The following is a 16,909-nucleotide window of genomic DNA, read 5'->3' as shown; positions in this document are numbered from 1 at the left end:
ACTTCATACATGTTATATAACAACTTTCATAACAAATCAGTGTCTTAGCTTGTATTACGTTTCGGACTTTTCTGAGGGAGCTTATCCTTATGTACTACACATCACTATCAGCAAGCTTCTTTGTTAGAAATCTTGACTTGGCTTTATAGAGGAAAAAGTGTAATTTTCATCATTTTCATAGGAACAACAAGGCTGAACTGAGCCATCAGTTTGCTTAGCACAAGGATTATTTGTAAAATTATCTGCTCAAGCTCAAATCCAGCGTGCTGCAGTACTGTCTTCTTTTACCAGAAACGCTTCAACTAACTTGGTAATAAAAGGCAAAGGGGTATCTAAAGCAATTAACCTTAATCACATTGAAAGAAAAAAATTAAAACCACGAAAAACATAAAAAAGGTTTGGCGGGTTTTTTTTTCCTTCTTCTCAGGCGTAATGCAATAGGCAGACAGTTAAATAAGTAGTCTTTTCAGGATAAAATATTTTAGCATTTGTTGGACAAAAAAAAAATATTGAGTAGAGCGCTTAGATAGGTTAAAGTGACTAAATAATTAATACACTTAAAGACAAGGCTACATCTCAAAAAGTTTGCCAGAGTGCTAACAAAAGCAGCACTGGTAAGGTACTAAAATTCACGCTAAGAATTATATTAGCAAAAGGTAAAAAGCCAAACAGTCAAAACTCAATAGACTCTCAACTCCCTATTTAAACTGTTTGTAACACTGAGATGTGAAAAAAATCCCATTGCTGTAGTTCAAAACAATTAAGAGCAAGTTTCAGTCTTAGAAATGTACAGTTATGATGAAAATCCATACATATCCTAATACATTCTGATCTTCATTTTTGAGTAAACATTAAGAGTGATTTTGTTTTCATTTTTAACCATTAGCGATAGGTCAGGGACATCATCAGGGACCACTGTAAGGCATCACTTATTAAAAAAGGTTTGGTTTTACTGAAGATGTATTTTGGAGTTTCTGAAGGTTCATAACTCTCGGAATGTGCTTGCTATGATAGTGTTGTTGCTAGGATAATTCCAAGTATCAGAAGCAATACAGTTACACATATAATTATGAACATCAATTTCTGGAAGGAAAAAAAAAAAAAAAGAGAGAAAAGTTGAGACCTTGTCAGACAAAGAACTGTTTAAATACATGCACAGCCATGGAAAATTAATAATACTGATACCTAATCTGAGTGTTCTGATTTTCTTCCTAAAAGAATAAGTACAGCTGTGATTTCCTATTATTATTCTGTCTTTTCTAACATACATGCAACCACAGTTACGAAACAGAGCTGTCTGTGTAATGCTTCTGTATTTTGCTTCACAGAATAGTTATTACTCTTACCCAATTTCTGCAAATATCACTATGTATAACAACCACAGTTACAAAACAGAGCTGTCTGTGTAATGCTTCTGTATTTTGCTTCACAGAATAGTTGTTATTACTCTTACCCAACTTCTGCAAATATCATTATGTATAAAACCAGATGCAACAGTGAACATTTACTTAGCAAGGTCAGGTCTAAGTACAGTAACATTGCCTACTGCCACCCTCCCTGGATAAATATTTGTGGCCTGCTCAAACTTTTACAGCTGCAGACATAGAATTCAATAAAATCTCAGTAATCACATCGTGCAGGAAATAGCTCAGAAGAGCAGCAAGGGCAGGGAAGGAGATGGGTTCTATGTAAGTGCAAAGTCTGGCATCAGGTTAGGTATTTCTGACTATAAACTGTGATACACTAAAACCTGTTATCTGCACATAAACCAAAGCTAAGAAGAAACTCAGCATCAAAGTTTTTAGTTTTGATGTTAAAGAGTGTTAGAGAAAACCGAATTCCTGATCAGCTGACACCCCACTCAGCGCCTCATATACAGTTTGAAGGTACTGCATGTCAGAAGCTGAGTTTCTGCTGGACTCAGAGTTAACTGCTGTTTTCTACATCGCCTGGCTAGGCGTTATCTTGACAAGTAATGGCAGATTAGCGTAGCAAAAATCTGAAGACTGAAAGAATTCTCAAATTTATGCCCTAAAATTCTAGTTGGAAACTTTGCAGACTTCCTGTAACAAATACATTGTTATTTCCCACTATTTCCTCTGGTCTAGTATTAATAACCAGCCTCAAAGTAAGAACTTCTAGGATGTTCTGCAAGGCATAGTAGCCAGCTTCACGGTTGTAGGCACCTACTTTATAACAGCCCTACGTAAAAGCACAGAAAAGCCCACTTGATAAAGTTCCAAGTGTCAGTAGTATTCTGTATCGTAGTGCAGACTGTTTGCTGATGTGAACTTTCAGTATTAAAAAAAAAAAAAAATTCAGAGTCCTGCAGGACAAGAACTGAATTTTTTGGTCTGAGTCTTACATAGCGATTGCATGCTGTTAATTCAGCAGCTTGCCACTAGGTGTCAGGGTGTCAACCTTTACATGCACAGCACACTCAAAGTAGGCAGAGAGAAGACCACGGATGCATCCCAAGCCCACCCCCCAGCACTAACTGCACACATCTCAACGGTTAGTGGAACAAATACAAGTTACCAAAGCAAAATATAAGTAAAATTAGTCGATTAGTTACTTACTGCCACACTGGCAGGAAGTCATGCATGCTGAGGTTATCCAAGCATCACCGAATACCAACAGACAAACCAATAATTAGACCAATTAAGGTAATCAACACCAATGACACAATGATAATTATCCACATTTTCTGTCAAAAAACAAGGTATTATTATTACAGTATTAAGCATATTAAGATTTGGATTTATTTTTTATTTTTAAAGTAGACAGTTTTTAGATTCACATCCATTTTTATTAAAGCCTGCAGTATTCTCAAATTGAGATAAATTTATCTGTATACTCTACATGCATAAACATTTTAAAAGCATTCATAGGTAAACCAGTGTGATTAATACCTATATAGTTAAATATGAGAACGCCACCATTTACAAACACATTAAGTGGGCTTTTTTGACACTTCCTAAATATTTTAAATGTAACAGGCGTGGTATCTATATCCTAGAATCATAGAATGGTTTGGGTTGGAAGGGACCTTAAAGATCATCTAGTTCCAACCCCCCTGCCATGGGCAGGGACACCTTCCACTAGACCAGGTTCCTCAAAGCCACATCCAACCTGGCCTTGAAGACATCCAGGGATGTATATGTAGATATCTGTCCATCTGTATAAAGGATTATTATCCCCTGAAATCCAACTCGCCATAAAAGCCCTCACAGAAATGCACAGCATCTCAAAAGAGGAAATTATAATGTCAGGGGAACAATTGATTCACTCTGCAATCATACAGCTACAAAACAGAAAATTAAATTACTCAGTAGCTTGATTTCAAGGTACATTATTTGGCTTTCTGATGGAAAAAAAAAGATACAGAAATACAAAACAAATTTCCATGCCAATGGAAAATGCCTGAACAACACTTTGAACTCAAACTCCTCCAGAAAATTGAGTGTTGTGGCTTAACATCACACTGTCTCCAGAGGGAAGATCCCCCATAACTACTTTCATACTCTTGTAAATGTTCCAGGTATCTCTAAAAAATAATTACAGATGAAATTCTGAAAAAGTAAATCTGCTTCAGTAAAAACAGTAATTTATTTTTCCTCCTAACATGGTGATTTTATAGCTATAAATCCAGATAAATTTATCAGTGATCAAGATCCAAAAATCTTTAAGCTTATTTGGAGTCCAAATGATTTAAGGTATCATAGTAGTTGCTAAGAGGAACCTGGGAATTCATCTACTAGCATAACATATTAATTCTTCTTTTTTGGGTTTTTACACTCTGTAACAACAGCTTTTTAAATGAAAAATTGTGAACATAGCTTTAGCTGTGCATGAATTGCTTATCCATTTTGTAGTACAAGAAGCTTCTGTGCACTACTGGTAATAGCAATTCTTAATATTAGCTGTAACAAACTAATTCACATAGATTTACTGAAGGTTTTTACAAAAAAAAAAAAACCTCCCATAATCCAGAAGTCGTCATTCTCGGTCATATACTAATCTATAACAACATTTTCTAATCTAGTTTTAAGTATCAGACGTACAAAAAAGTAAAATGCATATCAATTCTACCTTGAAGGACTGAATACAACAAAAAAAACCCAAAACAAAACAATCAATAAATCAACGAAAATTAAAGGCTGCTTCATACTGTGCTAAGTTAATATACTGACTAGCATATTTACAAAATATAGCATACCCTTCTTGCTTTACTTTGATATTTAACTGCCTTTTTTGTCTCTTCTTTTGCATGTTCCACGTAATCTGATGCATTCATCACGTTCTTTTCTATATTGTTGATCATTTCACCCTTAAAATAAAATTTAAAAAAAAAGAGATTTATTATTAGAATCCATGACACCTTGTTTAACGCACCTGAGAGAAGAAAGTCTATAGAACATCTACGGTTATTTTAAATAACTGAATAATGTCAGGCACTAATGTCTATGCTTTTTCTGCTTTGATGTGTAAAGGAAAAAAGGAATGAGAAGCAAGACTCAAAGTTGTGACCAAACAAGGAACATTAATGGGAAGGGCAGGCATATTCCTCTCTTTTGCTGGAGCAATACTCAACACCTGAAAACATACCTCTGAATGTGAGGTATGTTTTAACAGCCAGAACTAAAATTGACATATTAAAGGGACCAGAAATCCCTGACATGCCTGAAATGGGAAAGGGATTGACTATTTGGACACAAGGTTCAACAGCTATCTAAGAAAATGCACACATGTAACAGAAACTTCAAAAGTTCCTCAGGATTGAGGGTTTTGAACGTCAGCATGTAACAAATTCAAATTAATTATGATGAATGGAATTTGGTAATGAAATGGAGGATCGGTGCAAAATTACAGTAAGTCTATTACCTGTGTTTCTGTCCATCAGAAGAAATAATCAGCAGCAGTAAACAGCAAAGCATTAAAGAATGACGCACAAGTAACTTTTGTTCATTTCTAATTCAAAACAAAGCTGCTACCAGTTTGCCTTGGCTATGAATTTGATATCAAAGCAACACAGGACTTGCAGAACAAAAACCAATTAATAATAGAAAAAGTCCTTTTCAGAAAAGCTTCTCTCCTTAACATTATTTGAACTGTCCCGCATCAGTCAGAGAATTTTAAGAACAGAAGTTAAAAATATTTGTTAGACAACTGATATGTAAAACTACAAATAGAACAAGTCTACGTACACATCAAGACAAAGCTTATGAATGTAGAGGATGACCTGAATGACTTGTCAATCCCTTTACATTCATGTCAGCTGTAAGAGTAATCATACCTTTGTATTGTATTCAAGTAGCGTACATCCTTGCTAACACACGTTTATTCTACCACAGTAGTCCTTTACCATGTCTGTGAGAATCCTAATTTCCCAAGATATTAGCCAACAATCCAGGAGAGTTGTTTGCACTCAAACATACACAAAATATTCAAACATATTGCAGTATAAGCATGTTGAAGAAAATACTGAGTATACCAAAAGAAAAGCAAGTCTCTGCTTACTATTCGTATTCATATGCTAAGAAAAACATCTGGATTGTATGTTTGTATAAACAAAACTAAAAAAACTGAACTAACTTCCCATATATTTTAAATCACAATCAAAAAATAGTGTAACTCTGTATTATCTGAATATAAGCAATTGTTTCTGCATATATCAAAAGAGGAAGACTGGGGGGAAAAAAAAAATCCCACTTATGCAAATGTGTTTGAATAGGCTTATTTACCTGAGTCTCGACAAACATTGCCATGTCCATAAACATTTCATGTAGTTCCCGTATGCTAGATTCCAGTTTCATAATATCCTTGTGACGTGACTCAATTTCATTCAGAGCTTGCCTAGTTATTTGAGAGTCTGATATAATCTTTGGGAGAAGGAAAAAAAAGATATGAGCATAGTAAGTATGTGCTGACACACTTCTAAATAGCAGAAGCAGCAGAAGAGCCATAACTGGACCAGAAATACCTACATCAGAAGTGAAAATTGAAGGATTACCACTCTCTAGCATTTCTTCCAGTTCCTCATCAGTGGTGGTCTTTCCAGCTAGGATAAAAACAACAGTACTTCACTTAACATCACTTATTCATTATTGAACATAAAATTTTACCATACCAGAAGGATGACAATTTAAAGAAAATCCTCACATTGAGTATTTTTCAGGATAAAACAATGTCGTGTTTAGCCATTACCAGTGCCATTTTGCATATGAAAAAAAATGAAGTATCAATAGTCAGAAAACAAATGTAAATTCAAAGCTACAATGAAGAAATCCTGGGGGGTCTGGGGGGGTGTTTGGTATTGGGTTTTTTTGGTCAAATTGAAGTTTGATCAGAAAGATTTAGAACGTACATATGAACCTTATTAAGTGGAGTGTTCTTCAGAAGGAAGAACTTGAGATACAGAGTATTTACATAATATTCAATATTTACCTATTAAATCCTGTCACATCGGCACTAATTTACCCACTCCCCACCACCGTGTGGGCAATAAAATCTTTACACAAATGTGATTTTACCAATACAGGATTACATTTGTATTCCACATAGAGAAGATGATTACCCATAGAGTACCTTCACTTGTAGTTTTCATTACGCATCTAATAATTAATGTAATTTATTGTTGCATGTTTAAGCAAACCGAGTCGTACTGATAACACTTGCATTTGTCATAGCAGTGTGATGAGCTACACAACACATTCAAGTGATTTGTACTGTAATTTTTAAAACTGTACATCTCAAATTCCCTGTTCTTCCCATGTAAAGTAAGTTGAATAACTGTAATAATTAATCTGATAGGACAGAGCTATCTAAAAGTTACAGTTTGAATATTACTTTCTGATGTTAATACCAAAGAATGCCGCAAAACTTGCTGTAAAAATTGTAGTGCTGAAGACAAGTTGAAGTTATAAGTTAATGTTGTTATGACCCAATGAGAAGAACCATGTCCTGAGGTATTAGGGTCCCTCCACTCAAACATAAAGAAGAATTTAACTTGCCCAATAAACTTCACCAAAATGGTGAATTGAACCATTAGCATGAGGTTAATGACAAATTTGAGAAGCACGTGACAAGCAAAGTTTTCATACAATTTGTCAACTTTTTTGTTTGCATTTCCTATTTCAGCAATATATTTATTTGCTTTTACAGGAGATATTCAAAAAGGGTAGTTTTAGGTACAAGATGTTATGGATTTTTTGACTCTTCCCAAGTTAGATGCTGTGGTTCAGAGTAGAGCCAGGTACCTTTCTGAATATTCCTTGTAATGGTCAATGATTAAGTCAGTCAAGTGTGAGTCAGCGAATTATCAGAGTACATCTAACGGCAGCACTGATTTCACGTCAGCTGAATTCAACAAATGTTCTTTTTGGCAAAAACAGCAGAGCATAAAAAGCGATGCTGTCCTAGTTAGCATGTTAATTTTGGAATGGCTTTTATTAACACTTGCTATCTTCAGAACGCAGCTTTTCTTCATGTTTCATTTACAGTTGCAACATTAGAAATACATGAAACAAAGCAATTAGATATTGTTCAGTAATAATCAACATAAAAGAAACAATTTAGTGAGTTTTCTATTTTCTTTACAGCTGTTCTGAAGAGTAGTATCAAAGAGTTATGTGATATGATAGAATTGCATGCTTTGAGAAGGTCTCTCAGATGTATGACGCTCTGTACCATCTTTAAGTAATAAGAAACATGGGAGCTACTGACAATACAGTTCATCTTTTTTTAAAAAGCGTATTCAGGTCACTTACTTATCTCTAATTGTCTCTGTATCCGACCTTTGCTGCGTTCTCGAAAAAGAGTTTGGGTCTCGTTGTATTCCGTCATGACCTCCACAAACTTGTGAGCTAATACAGAGTGCTGTTTTTTGAGGATTTAAAAATGTGGAACAAAAACCGTTTATTTTTTTTTTATACAGCAAATACTACCGCACAACAACCAAAAGTGATATTTACATTCCAACACAACAGAACATGAAGTTCTGAAACTATTTCAGAAAACTCAAACTTATTCTCTGATTTACTAGAATCCTTCCATTTTCTTTAAACTTAAGTCATCATACCTGTGTTTTTCTTATCCTGAGGTCCACTGATGTCCGATTAGCATTTTCACCCTGATCAAAACTTTGTTCAATAGCTAAGAGCAATACAAGAATATTATGAGCCAACATTCAGTACAATTATTTAATAGTCTAGCTCAGTTATTTTGTAACTAATATTATTTGTTACTTTTTTCACCTACAAGATCCCCACAGACAAGTTTAACATTTCAGGTGGGAGGAGAGGGGTGGCAATTATATAAAAGTTTAAAAATGTCAGTAATTGCTAGAGACCTTTAAACACAGTGACTACTTCAATACTCTGAAGAGTCACGCTACCATCTATTACTCTGCAAAAAGTTCAAAAGGTATAACAAAATGGGCTGCTCTTACAATTTAAACAATAAACACCATACCCTAGTGTTTATGGGAGAACAAAAGTGTATTTATAATACAGTAATACAGTAACACACAATATGTATCAAACCTAATGCTAAACAATTAAGATATAACCACAGAGGAAAGTCATAGCAAAATTAGCTACTCTGACTTTAAAATACAATAGGTGCTCTGGAGTAATTCCCTGTGTAGATGTTAATGCCATGGTGATGGTGCTTTTGGAAGATTAACTTAACTGAAAAACATCACGGCCGAAAAAAAAAAGGCATTTCAGTTGCAGAATACATTTCTACAAAGAGGAATTACTTTGCATTGTAATTTTCTAGGTTATTTCTGAAAGCAGGCAAGCTCGTTGTCCTCCTCCTCCAACTAGGGTGTGCTGAGACCTGGTATTTATCAGCAATGAAGCTTGCCAAGGAGGAAAAAAGCAGAGGACGACGCTGTTAGGGACATGGGCTGTACACCAGTTAGCAGGGAAGAGGCTCTCTTTCTGGCCTTGTAAAGAGCCGAACAACGCAATCCGTGCATGCATACTGGAGCTGTTAAAGTTTAGAGGTTCAGCTGCAATGTGTTAAGTCTGTAACGCTCCTACCATCCCGAATCATTACAGGTGACAACAGTTTTCTTTCTCCTCACAGCTTACCCTTTAACCTGGCTCGGATTTTATTAGCAATCTTCTTTATTTCCTCATTTAATTCTTCAAGTTCTTCCTTCGTTCCTTTAAAAAAAAAAAAAGGTTTTATAGAACCATTAATGATTGGTAACAGTAAGCCAGCAATCACCTACAACTCTACCTTGCAGTCTCATAATTGTATGCAGTACAACCATGCAGAGAAGTTGTTTATTATACTCCAAAGTATTTTAAATACGATTTTTATAACAGCATATACCAGATTGCTGCTTCTTACAACAGGCCCTTACACTTGGGAAATGTTAAATCACCGACGAAAGCAGGTGATAAAATAGTCCACTATTTTCTTAATGTAACACTTTTGAGGTAATACTCATCTGCTGGTCAAAATGCAAGTTCACAGAAGTTTATCAAGTGAAAATACAGATTTATCTCACATTATTTTAGTTCTGTTGTTTATCACAGACTCATTGCTTCTACCCTTAACATCACTGTACCATGCACTACCTATACTAAACCCTTATTAAACCCGAGATTCATTGACTGTATACAAATGTTGAGACAAAAAGCAGTCTGCAAAATCATTTGTAAGAATACAAACATATTCCCATCCATAAACAAAGAAAATGGAGGGAAAAGAAAAACTAACATCCAAAGTCCAGTTTTCATCTGCCAGCAGATAAATGTTAAGCTAACATTGCAACATCCCACTAAAAATCTCCCTGCATCTTTTCTTCCCTTTTCTTTAAACCCTGCCCAGGAACCCAGGCCTGCCTTGACTTCAGAAGGGTGGAGAACAGAGAAGGTTCCACGTTTCTGGGTAAGTTCCCTAAACTTTCAAGTTCTCTCTTCAGAAAGCACATCATCACTTCCAGTTTTGGGGTTACACACTCTAAAAATAGGGGTCCAGCATGGAACTCTTACTACCAGCGTTAGACAGGATTCTGCGTCTACTGAAGAATAATGAGAAGATGTTTCCTCTGCCTATGACTTTCCATTGACAACTTCAACAATTTTCACTAATTAAAAGAAATGCAAATAGCCCCTAAGTTTCTGAAGACACAATCAATTTCAAGATAACATGTTAAACTGAGTTTTGGTCTAGCAAAGTTGGATAAAGCAACAAATATTCAGGAAATGTATTTATTCAAATGAGACTTAAAGATAAAAATAAGCAAGTGAAAATATCAATTCAACATGGAAATATTTAAATAAATGGTGTAACATTTTGCATTCTGAACACCTGCAGTTCTATTCCTACAGATAGCTAAAGTAACAAAAAATTATTTCAGAATATCTAGCCACGCATATCTGAAATCTAAAAAAAAAAAGTTATACTCACTTCCTTCAGGATTTGGTGCTGACAGGATAATGCTGTGCTGCTTCTTCACTTCTTCCACATTTTGTGCTATTTTTGCTATATTATTTCTAAGTTCCTCAACCTAGAGAAGGAGAGATATATGGCAATGAAAACATTCTAATAACTCCAGGCAAAGATTTATTTTTCTTTTTAAAAAACATCTATAGTAATAAAGATCATAAAGTACTTCATCGCAACATTTATAAATATCTGACAGCATTCCCAGCAGAAATGCTGACATTTAAACAGTTTGCACTTCTTAAAAGAAAAAAAAATGGTATTCTTAACAGCAAACATATTCTGCATAGCCAAAAACCTAAGTGCTACTGTTCTTAATAAAAAAAAAAATCTAAAATTCTATATGCAAATTCCTTGTCAACAGGGAATTAAACATAATTGTGTGCAGCGAAGACAGAAACCAGCCTGAAATAAACATGCAAAAGCGTTACCAACATTTGATTTGGCATACCATTACATAGCTTATTGGAGAGCAGTGTAGACAAATTGCTAAACCTAATTACAGAAATTAAAAGACAAAGAAAACTGTCTTTAGTGCATGGCCAAAAAAAAAACCCAACACAAAAAACAAACAAACAAACAAACAAAAACTTCACCTGTTGGAAGAAGTCATCCATAAAATGGTCTTTTTCCACAATAACTGTCTCCCCATCTTCATTTCCTTTACACTGTAAAAGACAGCATAAGACATCTGTGAAATAAAGCTCAGGATAGTGTTCTGAAACAACCACAACTTCTTCCGCATCGCTACTGTATAGATGTTTTTGCCAATAGTCTGCAAAGTCAAAAAAAGTAAGTCTTCCTCTTCTGAGGACTGTAACTTAAGAGCAGAGAGGTCAAAGCAAGTCACCTGACTACCACCAAGTGAACACCGAGGCATGTACTCCGCTGTAAACAACTTCAGCACAGGACTAGTTAGAAAGTGATGTTACAGTTTTCATTACCTGTCCAAAATTATTCAAATAAAATTTTACATATAAATGTTCTCTCACAGCATAAAGGTATTTTTTACTTCCATGGCAAGTCCCAGGTGAGCTGAAAATAATATGCGGTTTACTGAGACAGTAAATCAAACCTCTCAAACAAACACGGAGGGCTGCTGCTGACTGACCTGTGATGTAATAAGCTAAACATCTAATGAAAACTAGAACAAAAAGCTATCAACATCTGTTGACTAGTTTTGCCCTCGGGTGTTTTCAAGGCTGCCATTCCACACCAATTTGGACATCATTATGCTACACTAAACCATACGTGCACCACATAATTGATAAAGCCTTAAACCAGCTTTATCACGGAGGCAGAAGCTCAAGCTGCCAGGGTCTCACAGATCACCAGGGCACACAGCCCAGTACATTCCCTGAGACACACTTCCCTAAGCATTGAGCCACCCCAGCAGAATATATGGACCTTGACAGTAGCGAAGATTAAGATTTGCTCAAAGGGAGAAAGAATTAACATTCATCATATAAAGGCAATGACTTCCAGGTTCCCTCTGCAGAGCACAGACTGCTCCTAAGCCCTGACCCTATTACCCAACAAGCCCTTTGCTTGTGATTTGGTTAAACTAGGTGAGATGTGTACGACAATTCTGCAAGTTAATCCTATGTCACACACTTTCATTATCTAATACAGAAGGTTATATTCAATTATGATCTACACATCAAAATCTACTAAGATTATCCTAAATCTTCAAGGAAAGCTATTACTTATACTTTGTGACATTCCTTTCCTGCAAATTCAGGGAGCACAAAGCCCTACAACAATATGTTTGGTCAGAAATCATCTGGGTTTTATGCTCATGGGAACTGTAATGCCTCAACTGAAATGAAGGAATGTAGATGCTATTACCCTTCTGCACCACCCTCGCATCACTCAATGCTGTGTGCTACTCAAGACTTTTTGTACTTACTCATTTTGGGAATATGACTGCTAGAACTCAGTATTAAAAAATTTGTCCTTAGGGACTGTAATCTATTAACAGCCTTGTTTAATACAAATGAGCAAGGAAGTCTGTGCCCAAATGAAGTTGCCCACCATTTACCCACACCAGAGACCGCAATGCTACAGAGCTACCAGTTATAAGTTAATATTTAAGAATGAGCTACATTGTAAAGACATTTGGTTTTGTTATCTATGTAAAAGAACACCTCCTGCTTACATTCATGGAGTAAAGAATAATCCTTCTAATTGTTCACAACCACGGCCTGTATTTACAGAATTGAACCAAAAATAATAAAAAGTAGTATCAGCTAAGAGATTCAGCATGTCAGCCTCTAGTTTGGTCAGAAAATCTTAGTTAATCATTAAACACCTGAGTGACTCAAACAAAAGATACAAAACATCCTGAGCAGTGCAGCTTGTGGCTGCTGGGCTGGAAGGAAGCAATCACCGCCACCCACCCTCTAGTCAGTTCCACGTTCATTTCACTTTCACATCTGGATGCAATGACACCATTGAGAGAAGGATTTGCCTTTGTTGAAGGATTTATGGACAGCCTGTTTGGAACATCAGAACTTAAGATACCTGACCGCTTGTCAACCTCTATTCTCTACATTCTTAAACCATCACCTACTTAAAGTACAGCTCATTTGCCAATTCTCTTCAACAAGTGATACCCTGTCTTTTGATGAGCACACAACCCAACCAAGAACCCACTTTTGTCACCAAGTTTAGTAGAAGCATACTGTTCCTCCTAGACCATACGTCCCCAGTGTAAGCAGTTACCACAAAAACACTGATGCAAAGTTTAGATGGCTCTTGGCACTGACATTAATGAAGTCTGTCTGCAGCTCACAGCTCAACCTTGGGACTGGAAGCCGGGGCCACACAATGCCACGAACATTCAGACTTATAAAATACATCAAGTTCCCTCAGAAGTCGGCTTATATGACAAAATCCAGATATTCATGCAGTATAATTTCTCAGCTCCAAGTAGGAGCTATCCTGATGGTTTCTGAAACTTCTGGTATTTCCCATAGAGAATGGCAGAAATAAGTCTAGCTAGACACATCTTACCAAATCAATTCTTCAACGTTGAAACTGAAAATAGCTTCTGACCTAAAAACACGACCATTACTCACCCTTGAAATTCCATTCAAGGTTAGTTATCTCTCAGTCCAGGTCAGCTGTATTCCTCCGGCAGGCCGCAGGGAGAATAACTGACCACCATTACCCCAGTGAATCAGACCCAAAGAGGGGGTTACAGAGCACTACAGTTTCTCCTTACAGCATCAGTGTTTCAAGAAATACTTTTGTCCCAGAGTAGCCAAGGAGGGTTTGCAGAGGGCCAAGGAGACCTGTTAGGCATCTCTGGGAGGTCAACCATTAGGATGCATTTAGCAGCATTATTGTACCACCAGAAAAGCATCGTATGTAACCATGCACAAGAAATTACTCCATGCTGTTATGACATGGCAAACAGAGCTCATCTTCAGAAAGTTCCGTGTTTGAATAAAGAGTAATGCAAGAGATTAACTCAGGAAAACACTCGGTAATGTTTTCCTCCTTCGGAAAAAGTTCCTTTTGCATTTTTTCCACACCACCCAACTCTACCAATTTTAACTTTTGTGACTTTTGTGCTCTTCACACATTCCTCAACAGTTTTGGGGGTATGAAGTGAACGCCCAAGAGGTAGTTTACAAAAAAAATCACACCATTCTGTACAAGTTACAGTTCCTTGTTCAAAAAAAAAAGCTACAAATATAAACATATTTTTCAAATGTTGTCTAAGATATCCACAGTAATGCTCAAGAGTAAAGAAATACAAAAAAGCGTGCACTTAAAATGATTCTCCAATCAAGCAAGAAAAATGGATTTCAATAGATAGCTCTGCATCATTTCAGCATATAAGATGGCAATTTTAAACGATATGAACAGTGCACCTCCAACTTCAAATTTAAAGCATCACGCTAAAGCAGAGAAGTTTTACATCTCACATCTTTCTTGAATGATTTCAGAACAATAATAAATCTCATTCAAGCTTTTTTGTTAACAGATGTTTTAAAAGGACATATCTGACAGTGGCTGAATGTGCTGGACTGAATGTCTCAACACAGATCCTACAGCTCTTTTTAAGGCATTTTAAGATGGACTTGTATCTGTGAACTGCACACCATTGAAGGCTGGGAGAATATTTTACACAACCATTAGTATGTACTGTTTGGGTTTTTTTACCCACTCCCTAAATATCTAATATCAACTACTGCTGGAAACAGCATACTGGATCAGAAAGAACCTTTTATTCTTTTTAGCTTACACTCATTTGCACTCAAAATAACTAAAACCAGTCTGGGATTTAATCAAGTGCCCAATTAATTGTATTAAAGGACAATTCAAACAGCTGAGAGAAGTTAATTTTGGCCTGCTTAGAATAATTCAGAAAGGACATTAAAATAATCCCCTAGAAGCGGGCAAATACAATTATGGTTGCTATCTTCTGAAAAAGCATGTACTCTATAATACTTTTTAGAGCTAGAAAGTAAGAGGAAGCAACATTATCTGGTCTATGTAATCCGCAAGTCTTCAGTTTCTTTCTCCAGCAACTATTTCAGCACTGATTAACTGCTGCTTACTGTCAAATAAAATCCAGGAGCACACAAATGATGACATGTAAACTTAGATTTACATTTGTGCTAAAGGGAATACAGTGTTTAATTAAAATGGGTCAGTGTAGACTAGCTAAAGTACTAGGATGTCTTAAACTCCTTGTGTACTACATTGGGTCTTTGTGGGAAAGGTGGTGGATAGAACTTACATGGAAGGTATAACCAAAGTAATACACAATGTGAAAGAGGCAAGGCAGAGTTATTCCTGAAGATTCTGCAGGCCCAGACCTGTTTAAAAACCACAACATATATGCTCTGCTCTTCACTTAATGGTTTCGACAAATAGAATACAATGGAACTACACTAATCAAACTGAAAGTTTGGAAAATAGGTAAATAAATGTTAATACATTGCTCTGAAAGGGAGTAAATAAGCCAAAGAAGTAATCTGACCTATGTGTCATCAAGGATCACCGTTCAAAGCATTTACACGTGTAGAGGAAAATCACTTCACAAAATCATGTTCTTTTTTGATATTTCAGATGTAAGTTGCTATTTCCATGAGTTCCCTGTGGAAATTTTACACAAGCCACCTTCATTGGGTATGTACCTTTTCAGAACTTCATGCGAGCTACATACTTTTAAGTGATAAAAAGTAGACCGGATCTTCAAAAACATCTACAACTTCAATTTTAAATCTTAAACTTATTTGTTAATTCTACAAGCAGTAAAAATTACATTGATGAACCTATGAAGCACTTCAGCAATACTGACCACTGTGTTTCAAGTACCGACTTGCTGCAGTAACGTTTCAGTTACAATAGCTTGCTGCAGTACAGCAATGTCTTCAGATGTCAGATACTAAAACTGTCTCAAAAAGCGCTATGGTCAGTTGCTTTGACAATTTACAACAATATCTAAGGAGGGTATTAGGGTTTGGGTTCTTTTAATTAAAAAAAAACAAAACAAAACAAATCAAAACATACAACAGACCACTGCTATTTCCCCTCAGTCAAAATGTGCTCAGGATTATGAATTAAAACAAATTCACATCATTATTTGCTGCTTCCTCTTCCTGGGATGCGTACGCCATCACTGAAATGTGGCATCTACTCCTAAAACCTGGACATGTTCACAGGCAGGGAGACAGAAGAAGTATACCTGAAAGGCATCACACATTTCTTTGGCATCATTCCAAAACAACTTTCCTGGTAAAGGTACTGTCATCTAATCACGAGAAACCTTTCCAGATGTCAAATCATCCTTTTGGAGAGGAAGACGAAGAGACTGGTAACCCCAGTATGTAAGTGTTAAGAGCATCCAAAACGTATTTTGTGATCCTGAAGATAGGAACTTACAATTAAGATGAACGAGCCCCAGACCTGCATGGCAGCTCAGCACAGGCCAACTTCTACAGCCCTAGGGACTCCTGTGTGCCCCCACTCACATTTCTTCTCAGGAAAAAGAAAATAACAGAGTCAAATATCCTTTTGCTTTAACCAAGCCATATTTTGTTGAAGACGGACATGATGGTGCCTCCCTCCAACTCTCCCTGCTTTTTTAGGATACTGTTCTCAAAGCACAAATACGGGAAAGGAACAGAGCGTATAAACACACCAGCTACCGTGTAAACACACGGAAAATAAAATCCGCAGATAGCTTTACTGACGCATTACTGGTCAAACAGTTCCCAAGCAGATAAATCTACCCCGCTAGGCCGGCAGTTCGAAAGCAAAATTATTATGACAGATATGTCACTCAAAACGTTCCCCTCTGACACGCGCTGGAGGTCAGGAGGAAGCGGGGGAAGGTGAGCTATAAAAATCGGAGAAGCTTGAACTTTGCTGCCAGATCCCCAGGCTCGGACGCGCCTCTCGGGCTCCCGGGAGGAAGCCGCTCCCC

General features: G+C 36.5%; 1 protein-coding gene across 2 annotated transcripts; it reads right to left on the bottom strand.

The window, feature by feature from the left end:
• Positions 1-601: 601 nt before the first annotated feature.
• On the bottom strand, positions 602-11,130 carry STX2 (syntaxin 2). Of its 2 annotated transcripts, XM_010150127.1 has the most exons (10): positions 11,061-11,130; positions 10,429-10,528; positions 9,099-9,173; positions 8,081-8,154; positions 7,770-7,878; positions 5,988-6,061; positions 5,745-5,882; positions 4,220-4,330; positions 2,580-2,707; positions 784-1,083 (listed from the first exon to the last, which is right to left on the bottom strand). In XM_010150127.1, exons 1-9 carry the CDS (start codon positions 11,079-11,081, stop codon positions 2,624-2,626), a joined length of 786 nt encoding a protein of 261 aa, XP_010148429.1. In that variant the 5' UTR covers positions 11,082-11,130; the 3' UTR covers positions 784-1,083; positions 2,580-2,623. The 2 variants fall into 2 exon arrangements, with proteins under 2 accessions (XP_010148430.1, XP_010148429.1); XM_010150128.1 differs by lacking the exon at positions 2,580-2,707 and having other exon boundaries at positions 602-1,083.
• Between the last annotated feature and the right edge of the window lie 5,779 nt (positions 11,131-16,909).

The sequence above is a fragment of the Eurypyga helias genome, unplaced genomic scaffold, assembly GCF_000690775.1.
Source record: "Eurypyga helias isolate BGI_N326 unplaced genomic scaffold, ASM69077v1 scaffold8124, whole genome shotgun sequence".
Taxonomy (NCBI): domain Eukaryota; kingdom Metazoa; phylum Chordata; class Aves; order Eurypygiformes; family Eurypygidae; genus Eurypyga; species Eurypyga helias.
Note: the sequence above shows the minus strand (reverse complement) of the source record. Positions and strands in the feature narration are given on the sequence as shown.